Below are 16,771 nucleotides of genomic sequence, written 5' to 3' on the forward strand. Positions count from 1 at the left end.
GCTGAGGTTGGCACTAGGCCACCTGTGGGGCGCTAGGGCTTAAGCAGAGGCTTGGGACTGGCGGTGACAGGATACAGTTTGGGAATAGGGAGCGGGCCGGTGAGTACCCTAGGGGCTTCTCCACTGATGCGGAAGAGGGGTCTGCCAGGAGCGGATGGTACTGCCATGCTGCGTGGGCAGACTGCCTTGGGGAACCCCATGTGCAAGTCCTTCCCTCACTGCTATATGGCTGAGGCTTAGGAGCTTGAGCTGGGGGGATCCGTTTTGCTGGCCGGCTGGGTCTTAGCAATCCATAGGATGGCTCGCACCTGGGGCTTCGGGGTTCACCCAAACAGGTCAAAGCAGAGGTCCGGGGGTGACCCTGTGGCTTGACCTGTACCGCTAGTTGGCTCTTGTCATATTAATGGTTGATGTTATGTTTAATAAAGTGGCTCTTTAGTTCCAAGCCTTGTGTCTGTCTCATTATTCTGACTACGGTGGCAACACGGCCCTCCCAGCCAGCAGCTTCCACTGATAAGGCCAGGGGCCACTCTTTGCCTCCCTGGAAGGAGGAGGAGACAGAGAATTTCCATGGTATCTGGGTCTCAGGCCGGGGGGGCGAGGCGGGGCGGAGAAAGGAGCCTTATGAGGCAACTCCACCCAGCTGGCTGGCAGTTGCTCTGCGTGCTCAGCCCACCCACCTCACCCTGTAGTGGCTGCTGTTGACAGAGCCAGGTAGGAACAGCAATGGACCAGTGCTTCCTGCCTTTTTTAACCAGATGGGAGGGGGGAGAAGGGGGAATGAGTCAGAGGCAGAGGGGGGAGGGACAAGGGGAAGGGAGGGGGAGCATGAGTGGCCAATCCTTGCAGAATCACTCCTTTTCTGGCCAATGGGATTCTCAAAAAGTGAGTGGCTTTTTTAAACTGCTGCAAGGAGTTAGGAGACAGTCAGCCTCCATTTTGCTCTGGCCTGGCATCATAGAGACACTGACTGGCTTACTGTGTGCTGACTGCTGCTTCTCTGTCTGTGGTCTGGGCTAGCCTCTGGCTAGTCTGCTTTGGATTTCTGTGATTGCCTAGATTTCCCTGATTTCTGCTGCTGAGACCTGCACTTGGAGCTCTGTACCTGAAGTACAGGCTTGAACGTCATTAGATTCAGTGTGTTTTTTCTCTCTTTGGGGGGAGGGGGTTGGTTTTATCCAGTTATAGGTAATTTGTTTGGAGTGTTATAGTTCCTGTTAATTTTATTAAATTCACTTCTTCTTCTAGGGGGGCGCTGTTTTCTCCTGTTGTTGGAGTATCTTTACAGAAGTTTGATTTTTTGCTGGGTTCTGTTTTCTATTGGCATGGAAGTATGCTTTGGATAGGTGTTCAATTATTGTTGGTTGTTCTTCTTCTGGGGAGGGGTGTTTGTTAGGGTGTTTGGTTCAGTTTGTCAACTTTTACTTTTTGGTTTACTTTTTGGATATCCTGAGAGAGTTGTGAAGTGTGAACTTTTAGAAAGTGTTTTTAAGATAAGCTTGTTGTAGGTTTTCCCCATAGGGAATAATGGATATTGGAGGTGGCTGGGGGGGCACTTTCTTTAGGGGGCCATAAAATGCCCCCCATGGCCCATTCTTCATTAAACTTGGGGGGGGGGTCATTAGAGGACAGTAAGGAGTAGGTCCTCTGCAAATTAGGTGAAATTTGGTCAAAAAATGACCCCCTGAGGCCATCGGAAATTTCTTAATTGAGCTTCCCATAGGAAACAATAGCCGAATTTTACCAAATTTACTCTGTATTACTCAAACAAAATGGTGAATGAATTCAATATTCCCCAACTTCCTATTTTCCCCCCAGTTTGGTATTGCCTACCTGAGCTAACCAAATTTTTTTCTTATGCACACCCTTATTCCAAGTTGTGACACAAAATCAGTGGCTAATTCTAAGACATAAAAGGCAAACCATGTTGCTGACAACTTTTTATCCTGGTGAATGCGCACTGAGGGATCTGTGAATGTGCATGCACCAGGATAAGAAGTCAGTTGTTGGTGGTTGCGGCTGCTGCAGGACCCTGGTAGGGCAGCACTAGACCCCCCTGCCACCTGCCCCAGGCTTCTGAGGGCTGCAGAGGTGGTGCAGAGCTGTGGTCTGGTAAGAGGTGTTGGTGCCATAGCAGCAGTGGGGAGGCCTGTCATGCTGCACTGTGGAGGTGGCAAAAAGGCCCTGTGTGACACTGCAGCCCAGTGTGGTGTGCTGCGCTGGCAGTAAGAGGGCAGCAGTTGGAGGGCTCCTCCCCACCTCCATGGTTTTGGAAGGGCTGTATGGGCCTCTGAAGGGTCACAGTGATGGTAGGGAGGCGTGGCACAGCAAGGCGTGGCAGCCCTCCCAAGGCTCCCACAGCTGCCTCCTCCAGCTCTGGAGCTGCTTCTGCCCCTGACCGGAAGCAAAGAGCAATTGTAGTGGAGCAGGTCACTGGGGAAATTTGGCAGGAAGAAATAAAGCTGAAGAGAGAATCAGAACACCTGGCAGACAGCAGGGGTCGACAAGAGATGGACAGAACGCGGGCTCAGGGCACCAAGCGAGCCAGGCAGGAAACAAGGCAAAAGGGGACGGAGAAGGAGGGGAAGCTGCAGAAGAGAGAGCAGAGGAGGAGGGGAGGGACCGCCCCCCCACACCCCATGCACATCCACACAGAACCCCTCATCCAAACCCATGCCCACTCATGCACACTCACACCCACCCACTGGCACTTTGCACTCACTCACACGCACACACACAGAGACATGGGCAGGCATGCAGAGGCACAAAGCAGCACCACCGCTGCCATGCCGAGCAGATTCAGTGACTCTGCCATCATCACTGTAATGACCACAGTCCCACTGTATTTCCCCTAAATCCATAGTGAGTGCAGTGCCAAAGTATTTTGTTTTGCTTTTCTATTGGCCTGTCTGGTGTCATTGTTGCATCACCATGGCAGCATTCTGTCCATCACTGACAGCCCTGCCAATCATCGGGGACTACATAAGAAGAAGGGCTCATGCCACTACACCCAAAGGTGGAAGGAGGGAGGGAGCTAGCCAGAGGGGAGAGGAGCAGAGGAAAGCCTCAGTGAGTGTGGGCGTGCAGAGGTGTGCATCTCTTTGTGTTAATATTTGCAGCTTCTCATCTTGTCACTTCCACTTCTCTCCCTGTCTCTCTCCTCCTAGCAACAACCCTTGCCATTCCCCCCTCTGAACGCATGGTCAGAAAATGTACAAGGCGTTGCACATCTATTTTGTTTGGTCAGGATATACAATGGAAAGTGAAATGCAACCGTGGTGTTTAACAGCCCGCTTTAAACTAATGGATCAGAGTCAGGGAATGGAGGTTAAAAAGAAGAACAAGAATCTGGGCTGACTCTACGTTGGGATGATTTGCATGTAGTTGTGTTTCATTCTACCTATCTGAACAATAATAGCGCTGAGAAAGAAAAGCTAGATGAGATCATTAGGCCCATCCTCAGACTGCTGACCCTGCCAGGAGCAGTCGCTCAGTGCCACGAGGGCTGGGGTGTTAAGGAGGAAGAGGGAAGGCTCTCCTTCCGAGCACCTCTTCCCCTAGCAGAGGAGCTGCTCAAGGCAACTTTTCATGCCAAACTTGGCAGAAGCAACTTCCTGCTGCCTCCACAGCCGCTGCAGGGCCTTTGGAGGGTAAGGCGGCCCCACAGGGATGACTGCAGGGCCTGACCAAGAGTTTCGGCCTGGGAGGCTACTTGCCGCCAGGAGGGCGCCCACCCGATCTATTTTCTTGAGCCTGTTGTATTTGTTCACACAACAGGCTCTGTTGCTAGTAACTAATAAGCATGGCTATGTCATTTGAAGAAAGTGGTTGTTAAGAGTTGAGAAGTTGTGGGTTTTCAACAGTGATGAAAAGATGAGCTATATCATCTTTGTCTTTTGTGTTCACAATTTGGTAGACATGGGGCTTTAACACACCAAGAAAGAATGACAGGCAAACTCACTGAAACAGAATCTGAAGTGCTGGATGGTATGATGGTTAAGAAGTGAATTTCAGTTTACACCCTCCCCCTTTGTGAATACTGTAAAATAAAATATACTTTGTCATTTCAAAGAAAGGATTCCATTTAATTTTTTTTAAAAAAATGTTTTTGATTCACAGAAGGTGTTGTGTGAAGGGGAGGAGAATGAGAGAGTAGAAAGTACAGGTTTGACTGCCGCTCCTTAATAACCAATTTTTCTGATGGAAAGTGTCTACTGCCAAAAAAGACTGATTGATTTTCTACACAGCGAACCTGCTGACCGACAGCCTTGTAGTCCAAGCAGTGAACCCTTGTACGAAATGTCACATTCCCCTGATTTATTCCTGAATAAAATCAATACTCAAGTTTTTTCTCCTTTGACATCCATGTTGATTTCTGTCTCAAGAGCAAAACTGGTTCCCGAGACAAAAAAAAATCTCCATCAATATGAAAAACCAAGAAATAAACCAATGGTCTGTTTATAAGACTCCTATTGCCCAGCATAGTATATATGTAACTCTCATTCATATTTAACATGGGGGTGGGCAGGAAGAATAGGCATTGTGCCAATGTTGTAGCATCGCTACTAGTGTGAACCTGGAAATGATGTCATTGCACTGATATGACACTCTAGAATTCCCCCAAGATCACAGAATTTTAGAGCATCACACTGATGCCACTTCCATATTCAAACTGCAACATCTATTTTTGCTTCCCTAATTCCCTAAAGCTCCTGCCAGATGCCAGTGCTGAGCGGGTAACCCCAACTGTGGTACATTCATGCATTTCCTGGGGGTTTTCTGACTTTTCACCTGTTTGGCTATGAAGTTTTGGGAAAGATCACAGCAAAACTGGACGGCTTCCAGGTGGGTGTGAAAGTTCGTATTTTCCCAGACCTGCCCACATGGCGGCTATTTTCCCAGCCTCTTTCCATATGAGAACCACTTCCTTGCTTTGCCAACAGCTTTGTTTTATTTTTATAACCTGTAATTGAATATTATTATACAATCTGTTTACCTGGTTACCAAAATTCCAAACTTTCATTTTTAAAAAACTTCATTTCTATCCCTTTTGTTGTAGAACTATAAGGAGAAAGGCATATATCTACAGTGTAAGGGGCTAGAGATTTACCGGGTATCCAGAGAGCCTGATAAAGTGACTGTTATTATAATATTCAATTGCTAATTTTAAAAAGTCCTAGCAGTGTGTGTGTGTGGTGGGGGGGGGCAACAGCTGCTGCCAGATACCATGGCAGAGAAACTACAGGGAAAACTGCCATATGGAAACCCCACTGACACTGTTCTATATCAGCAACTGTAGCAGCAAAATGGACATTACACAAGCCAATCCCTGTGTGGGATGTAGGTATGAAATCTCTCCGCATGCATGCACTCACATATAGTGCGTATTTATTACGTCGAGAAAAGGATGTCAGGTTAAGTTCATGCCTAAGGCACTTGCAGAAATATCAACCATTTCATATATAGCAAAAAATATCTACATACATCTCAAAAGATTGTTCAAGTAGTTTCATTTGTTTACATGCTTCATCTCTTTCATCATTAGCCAGCTTCAATCTTGCCATTATTGCCTCATCACGTTCCCGTTGAGCAGAATGAATTTCTTCTACTAGAGCTGCAGAATAGCAAAAATTTAACATATGACTATGGTAAATTTTCTTTTGGTATGATCACTCTGAAGACATGGTATTTCTGCTTTGCAATGTAGTTTGAAACAACTGCTTCCTGTAACCAGTTAAACATACTAACCCATGGATACAATCTAGAGAAGTCATACTAACCTATGGACACAATTCAGGGAGATTAAAGAACCATTCAATAAAACCATTCCCTATTACTTGTTTAGAAAATTCATATGCCATCTCTCCAAAGACTGCTCAAAGCAGCTCACAAAGTAAACACTACAAAATATTAAAAAGTTATATTAAAGCCAGCATTAAAACAAGCAAAGAGCCCAACAGAGACATAAAAGCAATACTCAACAACATAAGACAATTTTATTAAGAAATATCAAGTAGTCATATAACAGCCCTCATCTTAGAAACAAGCTGTAAAAACTTCTACTAAAAAAGATGGACAACCTTGTCTCTGGTTGCTACCCTCCTCACCTTTGCAAGGCAAGGACACATAAAATGGAGCTTGGGAGGAAGATATTAACTACCCTGCTGGACCAAAATAGACATTATAAGGCTTGTGTGGCTGAAGCTAGAAGCAATAGCTCTGACTTCCTGCCCTTGTCATCTGCAATAGATGACACATGACAAGACTTCATTGTGTTGAGGTTCTCCACCCTGGCTATATTTCTCTGGATGCCGCTTGAGGAAGCATGGAAACACTGAGTACAATTATGGAACTGAAGAGGAATTGTAAGACAGGTACACTTAGGGGCAATCCAGCATTCTTCAGTTTGGCCTTTGGCTTTAAAAGTAATTTCCAATGCTAACAAAGAAGGGCTTCAGTTTTAAAGGAAGATAGGCACATAGAATAAGTTATGAAGTTCCTTAGGTTTCAGTCAAAACATTTTTTGTCCTTCCCAAGCAATGCCAACGAAATATAATTTGCTCAACACTTTTCAATAATATATCAATTTTTGTGCTCTATAACTATTTTAAACCATTTCCCCCCTTCCAATATTTTTCTAAGCAGATATTTGTACTCTTCCTCCTCCCCAAAAAGGACGTGATTTAGTAGCCATCATAAGAAGATAAGGATTTAGGGCAGTGATTAAAAGCCTCTCTGAGAGGTGGGCCTTGTGTCAGGGATGGAAGTAAAGGGCTTGCTGTCTCCAATCTTCTCTTCAGTCTTCACTGTCATTCTAGCATCTGGACAACTACCAGGGGAAAAAAAGCAAGCTGGCCACAGTGGGGTGGAAATCTTTTATTCCTTCCAGGGACAGCTTGCTTTCCTCTGGGAGCCTTGGTAGTCTCGCTCTCTTACTGGAGCTACTGTACTTTGCATTTCATGCTGAGGAGAGATCAAGAAAGCTAAGAAGGAAGCACCTCCTCTCACTCAAGATACACAAGGGCTAAGTTTCAACAATGGTGGGGAGAGGCAGCCTACATGTGTAGATGTACTTTGTTAATTTTAGAGATTAAAGATATATTTCATATTAATAGTTATATCTTCTATTATTGAATGTGTGTGTTTTGTGGGATGGCATACAGGGCATGCAGTAGTCATGAGGCTCTTTTGGTTGATGGTAATTGTGAATGTGGCTCTCCAGAAGCTGTGGAGTGAGTATCACTTGTTTAGGGGCTCAGCTGGTTTAGACAGACAGTTGATTACAATGTAGTGCTGCAACAAATCAATCTGGTGTTGTAGTTATACTGTTGGTCTAGAACCTGAGAGATTTAAATCCTTACTCTGCTGTAAATCTAACTGGATGATCTTGGGCCAGTCTCTCTCTGCCTAACCTAACTCAAATGGTTGCTGTGGATGTAAAAATGGATTGAACCATATAATCACCCTGAGCTGGAGGAAGCATGGGAAAGATGGATGGACAGATGACACCGCTATCTGTACCAGTCCAGAACAGCAAAGAGTACAGGAACAATATTCTAATCCTTGCTCATTTATTAAGACCATTAGTTGGTCTTATTCAATTCAATCAATTTACACATTAGTTGGTCATTAGTAGTTTCAATTTAACCAATTTACACATATTTTATGAGGACAACATGGCGCGGGGGGGGGGGCTGTCAAATGTCAGTTACTTCAGTTCAGGCATCACTTACAAGACTTGAAAGATTTTGCCATTTTAGTCACCATTGCTAAGACTGTTAGCTGAGTGCAAAAAGAGCAGTGACGTTACGCTGCGCTGATTAAAGGGGCAAAAAGTTTATTTGAGGAAAATACATACTTGATAGTAAAGAGAAGAGAGAGGTTCCTTGCTATCTGACTACATCTTGCAGATAGAGGAAAAGAAGTGTGGCGGGAGAGAGAAGAAGAAGCAGGATATTGCCCTGTATAGCCCAATAGGAGACAAGACAAGGAAATGACCCCCAGGAAACAAGAGAGATGCTGCTCTCACTGTCCTAACTAAGTGATCCTTGCTGCCCCCTGCATAGAAGGCTCTTCTTCCTTCTGGCTGCTGCAGTACACCAGGCATTGCTATTTCCAACAAAGACCACACACGGAATACTTTGTTCACTACAGCATAAGCTTTCACACTAGTCATGGCTCTAATTAATTAAAGCTTATAACAGAACAAAAACTTGTTAGTATTTAGCAGCCTACAAGACACCTATTTAATTTTTACTGCAGGAAACTAACAGCTCTCCCTTGGGAAATGAATTTCCCTTGGGGACTCAGAAGTTACACAAATGAAACCAGCTAATACGAGTAACTAAAATATTTGACATTTCTCGAAGGGGAAGTGGTATGTTAAAAGTTTATCAGAAAGAAGCAGCCCAACCTCTTGATGCTATACAATGAAAACAGGAGAAAAAACAACTGCTTTAAGTTAGAGTTACATATCTATATATATATAAAGACAAGTGTCCTGATTGACTCATCAACGCCCAGCCCAAACCCCTGGACCGAGAAACATGACATTTGGGGAGAACATTCCTTTTATGACGTAAACACCCACTAAGAAGGGATTTTAAGAAATTTGCCCCCTAAGTGGTAAAAAGGGGTAAAATCTGTTTTCCCAAAGGGATACAGCTTCCCTATGTGGCTGGCAGGCTGCTGCCTGCTTGCACCCCCTCCCACTGCCAGCTCGGCCACTCTTCCCTGATTGGGCCAGCCTTTCAAGGTCATTTGCATATGCTGGCTAATTGGGGCTCACAACATTCCACACCTCATCCCCTCAACATGCTACATTTTATTCAAACACCTTTGTGAAGCTTGCTATTATACTACAAAACCAACTAACCCCCCCCCACCAAAAAATGTTACATAGCTATAAGTATTATAATTGGATTTAAAGTAGTTAAATACCATAATGAACCATGGATATAAAGCTAGTTTAGAATAAATCCAGAGGAGTTAGCTGTGTTAGTCTGTAGTTGCAAAATAGTAAAAAGTTCAGAAGCACCTTTAGGACTAACTAACTTTATTGAGGCATAAGCTTTCGAGAACCACAGCTCTCTTTGTCAAAGCTGTGGTTCTCGAAAGTTGACGCCTCAATAAAGTTGGTTAGTCTTAAAGGTGCTACTGGATTTTTTAATATTTAGAATAAACATTAAGCAAAACTTCATAAAATGAGAACTGCAGAGTTTTATGTAATACCATATGGAAGATGATATAATAGATATTTATTTTAATTTAATTTATTTATATCCCACCCTCCCCACAAATGGGCTCAGGGTGGCTCACAACATGTATAGAATACAATAAATTAGTCATAAAAAACTATAAAATCAGTAGTAATTTTAAAGGTTATTAAAATAGTTCAGGCACCTTCTATATATATGCTATTTAGATAGACAATCAGCAGTCTGTATATGAGCCATGAAATAAGGGCATAGCACATAGTCAAGGGCAGTCACAAAAAAGGTGGTTGTCTTAGATGGAAGGGGGGAAAGGACACCCACTGGTCCTCAGCTGAAGACCCAGTGGAACATCTCCATTTTACAGGCCTTATGGAACAGTAACAGGTCCCGCAGGGCCCAAATCTCCAACAGGAGAGCATTCCACCAGGCCAGGGCTTTTTCTGTCCTGGCCCTGGCCCTGGTCGAGGCCAGACAGATGTCCTTCAGGCCAGGGACCACCAGGAGTTGCTTGTCTGCAAAGTGTAATGCCCTGCAGGGATACAAAATTCTGAGTAGTTCATAAAAGTTAGTTGGTGCAAGCTGATGATAAAGAATTCACAAATAAATGAGAATACGGCGAACTTGCCCAAAGGCAGATTTTCTCAATTAAAATTTTTGTATGGGGGTGGGTAGGAAGAGACCCTGGGTTTTGTCTTGGTTCAATTGGAAGACTTTAAGTCTTGGCTAAAACAATCAGTCTGGTAGTATATAAATGAGTCTGGACGTATTTTGGGCTTGCTCACATTAACTATTTTATTACCATGCACTGTGAACTAATTAATTGCTTCTTCTCTTTAGCGAGATATTGTTTGCTATTACATCTGTATCCATCACCACCATGTCCTGGTTCAGTGTAAGACTAGGGTGACACAGATGTGACCTACTCAGTCATGAAGCTCACTAGGTGACTTTGGTTAATGTGAGGATGAAGGGGAGAAACTAACAACTTTGCATGCTACCCTGAACTTCTTGGAAGAAGAGCAAGATAAAAATGAAAGAGTAATGGTTTACATTTACCTTGGAAACTAGGATTCTAAATACTGGTTTGTGCAAATCCTGGTTTGCAGGGTAAGTGCAAATCATCATTCTTCAATTTGGAAGTACATGACAAATTGTGTTTGCTACAATAGCAGAAGCAATTAATTAGCTCACCACATAGGAGGAGAGGGGAAACAAGGAATTGTTCAAGTACACATTACATCTGAACCAAGTCTAAGGCCAGAAATTTTGTTTCTGTGCAAGTAATTGACTTCTTAATCTCATTCCCTCACATATTTAATAAATACCATTCTTGTTCTAGACCTAAAATGTAGTGTGGTTTTTAAAAAGTACTGTACCAAGATATTTACTGTGAGTGCAATAAATCTACAAAACTGCAAAATTAACAATTTTTCTGCCAGGGTTAGGTAAAGAGACAGACCCTGATGCTTCTGGTACAGAATAAGCTTATATTTGGTTGCCAAGTTTAGAATTATAATATCCAAAGCAAAGGAAAATGTGGGCTTCAGCATTAAAAAGTCTGTTCTCCATTCTGAGTGCTGAATGGAACAGCATACATTATTAAGAGACAAGAACTGTGATCCCAGCATCGACAGGTTTGAAGGAGTTTCCTCTGCCAAGGCAAAGACTTTGAACATATAAATCAGTTCTCAAAATGATTGGCATTATTTTTCAGTGGAAACCAACATGATTTTAGTTGTTCAAGTGAATAACACTGTAGAAAACAGAGAAAGCTACTGCTAATTTTCAAACAATGATTTCTGTGTAACCTATTTGACTTCAGACCATTTCCAAGGACTTCCACAGTTATTGCTCCAAAGTCACTTCTGCTATTTCCTGGAATACTAGGTTTACCTTGGCAAGATTGTTTCAATCAAACCTAGTGTGTTTACGGGTTTTTTTCCAAATGACATTTTAATTGAAATGTGAAGTTTATTAAATGTGCATATGTAATGTCAGAGTGCCATGATACTCAAGACAGGAAAAAGATACGGATTGTGCCTGCCAAAGTTAAGGATGTTTAAGCCATGATTTCAATGAAAGAGTTAAATGTGTCCACAATTCTTACAAATCAAAACTTTTTACTCAATATAAACACTTTTTAAACAAACTAATAAATATAGGGTTTCCATTATAAAACACACTTAGGTTACTTGCTGAAAAATTATACTGTCCATATTATATACAATACAGAACCGCGCTATACTGAGACTACATATTCTTGTCCCCAAAAGATAATTGTATTAAACCCATTAAGTCTAAAATACTTGTAGTCTTAGATAGATATGGGTAAACAGACAGTTTTTGTAAAGTACATAATTGTTTTAAAGTTCACTTAGAAAATCAACATAGCATTTTAGGTGGAATTTGCTCATTAAATACCCATAACTGTAATGCAAATTATGTTGGAATGAGTAAAGCAAATACATACGCCTCTTTCTTTTTTTATTAAATGTAAAATCTGCTGTTAATTACACTGGCTATGTCATATAAACTTTTCTCTTTAACTATTAAAAGGAAGCCTTTACAAAAGTCATTAGAGATCCTCATTCTTTGACTTGTATAAATTTCAATATTTGTTCAGTAAAGGTTCACAGCAGTTAAATTACATTAACAAATATTATTAGCTACTATGTAAGCCAACTTAGTAAAATACTTCTATTGCAGGTAAAACAAATCATCGGGTGTTTACGATAATATTTGGATATGTCCATTTTTAAACAAGCTTATCAAATATCCTGTAATTCTTAGTCAAATGAGAGATACTCAAAGTAGATTTTCCCCAGAAATACTCAAATTTGTTTAGTAAGCTAATTGTTTTCTAATATGGGATAGAACAAATATGAAGAAGCTGAACCATTCTGAGTATGAGTTTACTGAGTCAAAGCCGTGTACATATTTTCTTAGCTAAACCTGATTCTGTTGGCAAACCTTCCCATCACACTTTTAAAACTACCTTTAAAATACAGTAGTAGCAAGAGAGGGTGTTAAAAATCATTCTAGTATAAACATTGATTCATGAGTCTCCAAACAACAGAACCTTGGTGGGTATGAAGAATAGAGGGCATCCCCGAGAAAAGACGACTGTTTGCTGATTTCCAAGAGGTCATCTGTGTAAATAGAGAAACTGAATACTCAACCCAAGAAGGAAAAAAAAAATGCGAGGATTTTAAAACATCTACCACAAATATCACATTACATGTATAAAAACCTATATGACAGATAAGCAGTATGCTAAACATAATGATTATGTTTCAGAACTGTATTATGCTCTGTATTATACTACACTGTGGTATGCAACCCTGAAAAATGATTGTGGAATCAATATTTACTATTATGCATGACAGTTTTTCTACAATGGGTAAAATACCTATTTCCCCCCCTTTAAATAAGTGGTTTTCCACCCTTTTTTACCTTTAAATAAGTGGCAACATCAAAACAAAAACAATAATAAACTTTACAAATGGTTCAACTCATAAAATACAAACCCCCCTTCCCCTGCCCCTCTTCAGTGTGTACATTTTTTCTATGCTCTTTCTTGCTAGATTTGGTGTATAATCATTTCTTAGTATCTTCAGCAAATAAAAAGTTTCGAAAAAAAGAAATTTTCTGCAATAATATGGAGACGGTTGTGGGGGTTTTTTGTGTGATTTTGGATTTGGTATTCAGGATTAGTGGCTGTTGAACTCTCTGTGACCTAGAATTTTCCTTAGAGCCGGTAAAGGAATGATCAGTACTTCTAATGCACAGATGTTTCCTCCTCACAATGGTTAATATGAGAGGATACTTTTTACATTTAGGACTTTTCTAGTAAAGATGAAACTCGCCTATTCTGTCAAGGCAGAACTTGATATATGTCAGAGAAATGGAAAGAATACAAAACGTTTCCATTTTTGTTTCCTATTTTAAATAACATGGAGGAAAACATAGACATCATCTCAATTTTATGCAGCAACAATTAGTTGCCTGTTTATATTTTTTCCTAGTTCATTTTATGGTGAATCTGTTTAAAATGTTTGCCTATTAAAATTTTTCCTTTGAAGAAAAAAAAAGTGAGGGGGGGCAATGAGCAAGCAAGCTGGGTTCTGCTGAAAGCAAGCTCCTTCACTGCTTAGCAAAGGTCCTGACCCAAAGTACTTGAGAACCTGTATGTGTCTTATACTAATACTTATGCATTGTGAGTGCGCAAATAATCTATATATATTAGAAACTCATAAACTGAAATAGATGTAAATGCATTAGTGCTATAGTGAATACAACGTTCTACTTATCTGCTTGTATTTACACAATGTAAAATATTGATAATCCCTGAAAATATTCTCAAGCTAAAACTCATAAAGTGAGTATCAGTAATTCCGAAACACTTCCTATTTTTAAAATAAAAAATGACATTGACATCATTAGAATAAATCAAAAGGTGCAGCAGCATAGAAATGGAGGACTGAAATAAAAGTAGAACCATTTTAACAGGTTAGTACTAGGAATTACAGAAAAAATGTCACTTACATATAAATGTGACTCTGCAGTTAAAGCAATGTGTGCAAACACAGATAGAATATGCTGACACCTTTGTTACTTTGTGTTTGTTGTATGTATTTAGTTTGAGGTACTCATTTGATCCTAAATTTCTGGTTGAAAATGCACTGATTTTACCAAAGGATCTAAACTGTTCAGCAATAAGCAAGTGGGGAGAAAACTGCAAACATGAAATGAGAATATATACATTGCCTTCCACTTCATTTGCCTATCAGTATCTCTTGTCAAAAGTTATCTCCATCCATTAAACACACACCCTTTCTGTTTCCAAAACACTGTTTTTTATAGATGACTATAATCATATTGGCCAGCAATATTGCTTCTTGATGATTGCACGAATATGCATTTGAAACTCTCACTTAATTGTGAAATTCAAGAGTACTGAATTGTGTGCACATGGGTTAACTCTCGTCAAGTTCCTACATTTCTCAGAGGGCACACTGAGATTCTTTAGTACACATAGAATTTACTACAAGCAAGAATATTATATATATATTCTACATCTATATTAATGACCAAATCCAGTAACTATTCCAGTAGATAAGTCCTAGTGCAGGAGAAAAGATGGAGTAAAATCATTTTAACAAACACATTTCTGATCCTTCATTCATTTCCTTATTATTGTACACAGCTACCCATGTTTTCAGAGGAACATTTGCAGCAAAAAGAAACACAAATAAACATTTCTGCCCCATGACTATAGCTAAGAGGAATTTATTCCTTTTTAAGAGGAATAAAATAACTTGATTGTTTTAATCTATAGTGTAAGTTCAGCAATTTCAGAATACAATTCATCTTTCACTGACGTCTTTCACTGAATCAACTATTTCATTGGTGCTGAATAGCACCTACGATCTATTGGTTTTTGTATGCACCAAGACATTATCTAATGAAAGGTATTTACATAATGTAACAATCTTACAACAAAACTAAATCTAAGTACATATTGTATAGAGAACGAATAATTTTAGAATAATTTTAGAACTGATTATTGGTAGAACTATGTTCATTACCTAATTTTAAAAACAGAATGTCACACATATTTAGATTTCTAAACACAAGGGTTGGGAACTACTGAGATCTTTTGGCTAAAGCCCAATATTGGCCTTATTTCAGTTTAATTGGAAGAGGATCTCAGATTCATCTTCTCCATGAGATATCAGGAACCTGGATTTCTCTTTGTATCAAAGGTTAATAAGAAATGTGTCTGCAAAAGTCAAACAGCATTAAATATCAAAAACTGATTATTATTCCACAGGAGTTGTTCCGTCATTCATAATCTCTCCATGCTCCAGCCTTCCACAGCTAATCTTTAATGGATGACATGCAAGTATGAAAAAAATGACATCTAAAAAGAAGTCTCCAAAGTGAGCTTTTTCACAAATAGTAGATTTTTTCTCCCTAACAAGGAAAAGTAAGAGACCGCTTTGAAAATGGTAAAAGGAATTGACCTAATCATAGATATAGCTTTTATTTCAGATTTGGTTACTCAAGACAATTCAAAAATATTGCATATTGGTGGCAACAATGTGAACTTTTTCACTTTCATTAAGAAATGCTTAAAATAATGTTATTACTGTTTGCACTATATTTCATCTTATTTTAAATACCCTACTTTGAAGATTTTAAAGGAAAATTTGATGGGATTATGCAAGAAAGTACATAAAGAAACACTCATTAGAAACACACACCGTGCAGAAAACAAACTTGGGAAACCCTTACAGGATAACCACCATGAGTCACCAAAAGCCATAAACTCTCAACAAATGAAAAGTTGGACCTTAACAATTATTTGTTGCTCTGTCCTTTATAATAATGTTGTCCTTCAGGATACCTACATTTATTAGACAATATAAATACAAACAAGTTGGAATTTTATAATGAACAAAAGCAACTGGCACATCTATAGGAACTTTAAAGTTAAACAAGAAAAATATCCTCACTACTCTCACAACATTGTGGGTTTGTGGCTAAGTGAATGTTTAGCAAAGGCATATTTTAAAACCAGAACTGTAAAACTAATGACACATTTTCATACTGCAGTTTGGAATCTTATTTTAATACTGCAGCTTCAGATTGTAAATTCTCCTGTGCCAGTTAGTAAATTAGGTAACTCTTATCTTTCGTCTTGTTCTGTTACTCCTCATGCCAATTTTCTGTCCACTCAAGATTTGTGCAGGTTGTTGCTTTGCATTTACTCTTCAGTTCTGATATTTGTGCGAACTATGGAAAGTCTTGGTCTCTGGCTGAAAGACTTTTTTATATTATAAAAAATGTTTAAATTATTGTTTAATGTTATTTGCCCAATAGGAATTACTGTTTAAGTCAGTGGCAAGTATTAGTCTTTGTCAATTTCAACATGGCCAACAGCCAAGAATCTTAATAAAACAACAAATATTAACTAACTGGCAGGCAGTATTAGTATGGAACACCCCGCCCGACACGCATAGGTTGATTGAGCTAAAAGGAGTTTTAAGGAGGTTTACAAAATTCACCCAAGCAGATGTTTGCAACAAGCCTGCGCGGCATAAGGACTTGAGACCAAATGCAGCCTTTTCACTGTCTATTTGTGCCCTCCTTGGTGGATTTGTCCTCCTTCCCATAACTTAATGGAGCATGCAGGCAAGAAAATGCTCTCTTCACCTCTGTTCCCTCTCTTTCCATGCTCAGTCTATTCCATAAAGTAATTTTGACCACTCACCTGTGCTCCAGTATTAGAAGGAAGGTGAGCTGGGATAAAATAGATTGGTGTTGAGGAGGCTGTATTAACAAACTGCAGTATTCAGGACTCTGCCTTTTGTGCACCCTTTTGAACTTTAAACAGCATATTCCCTTCCCTTATACATTTACTATGGATATTTACCTATTTGAAAGTCATAGGTAAATTCTGATATGGAAATCTAAAGCAAAAAAAAAAGTTCTCTCAGCATTCTACTAGAAGAGAAGATTTTACAGCAGATCAAGGACGAAGTCAAGGCCTG

The 16,771-nt window shown here is 40.0% G+C and overlaps 1 protein-coding gene across 1 annotated transcript in view; it reads right to left on the minus strand.

The window, feature by feature from the left end:
- MIPOL1 (mirror-image polydactyly 1) overlaps window positions 1–16,771 on the minus strand; it is a 270,727-nt gene that overhangs the window by 185,227 nt on the left and 68,729 nt on the right. The window contains exon 5 of the mRNA XM_054972227.1: window positions 5,485–5,614. Within this exon, the coding sequence (XP_054828202.1) occupies window positions 5,485–5,614 (130 nt within the window). The remainder of the gene's footprint in view (window positions 1–5,484; window positions 5,615–16,771) is intronic.

This window comes from Eublepharis macularius, chromosome 2 (assembly GCF_028583425.1).
Source record: "Eublepharis macularius isolate TG4126 chromosome 2, MPM_Emac_v1.0, whole genome shotgun sequence".
NCBI classification, from domain to species: domain Eukaryota; kingdom Metazoa; phylum Chordata; class Lepidosauria; order Squamata; family Eublepharidae; genus Eublepharis; species Eublepharis macularius.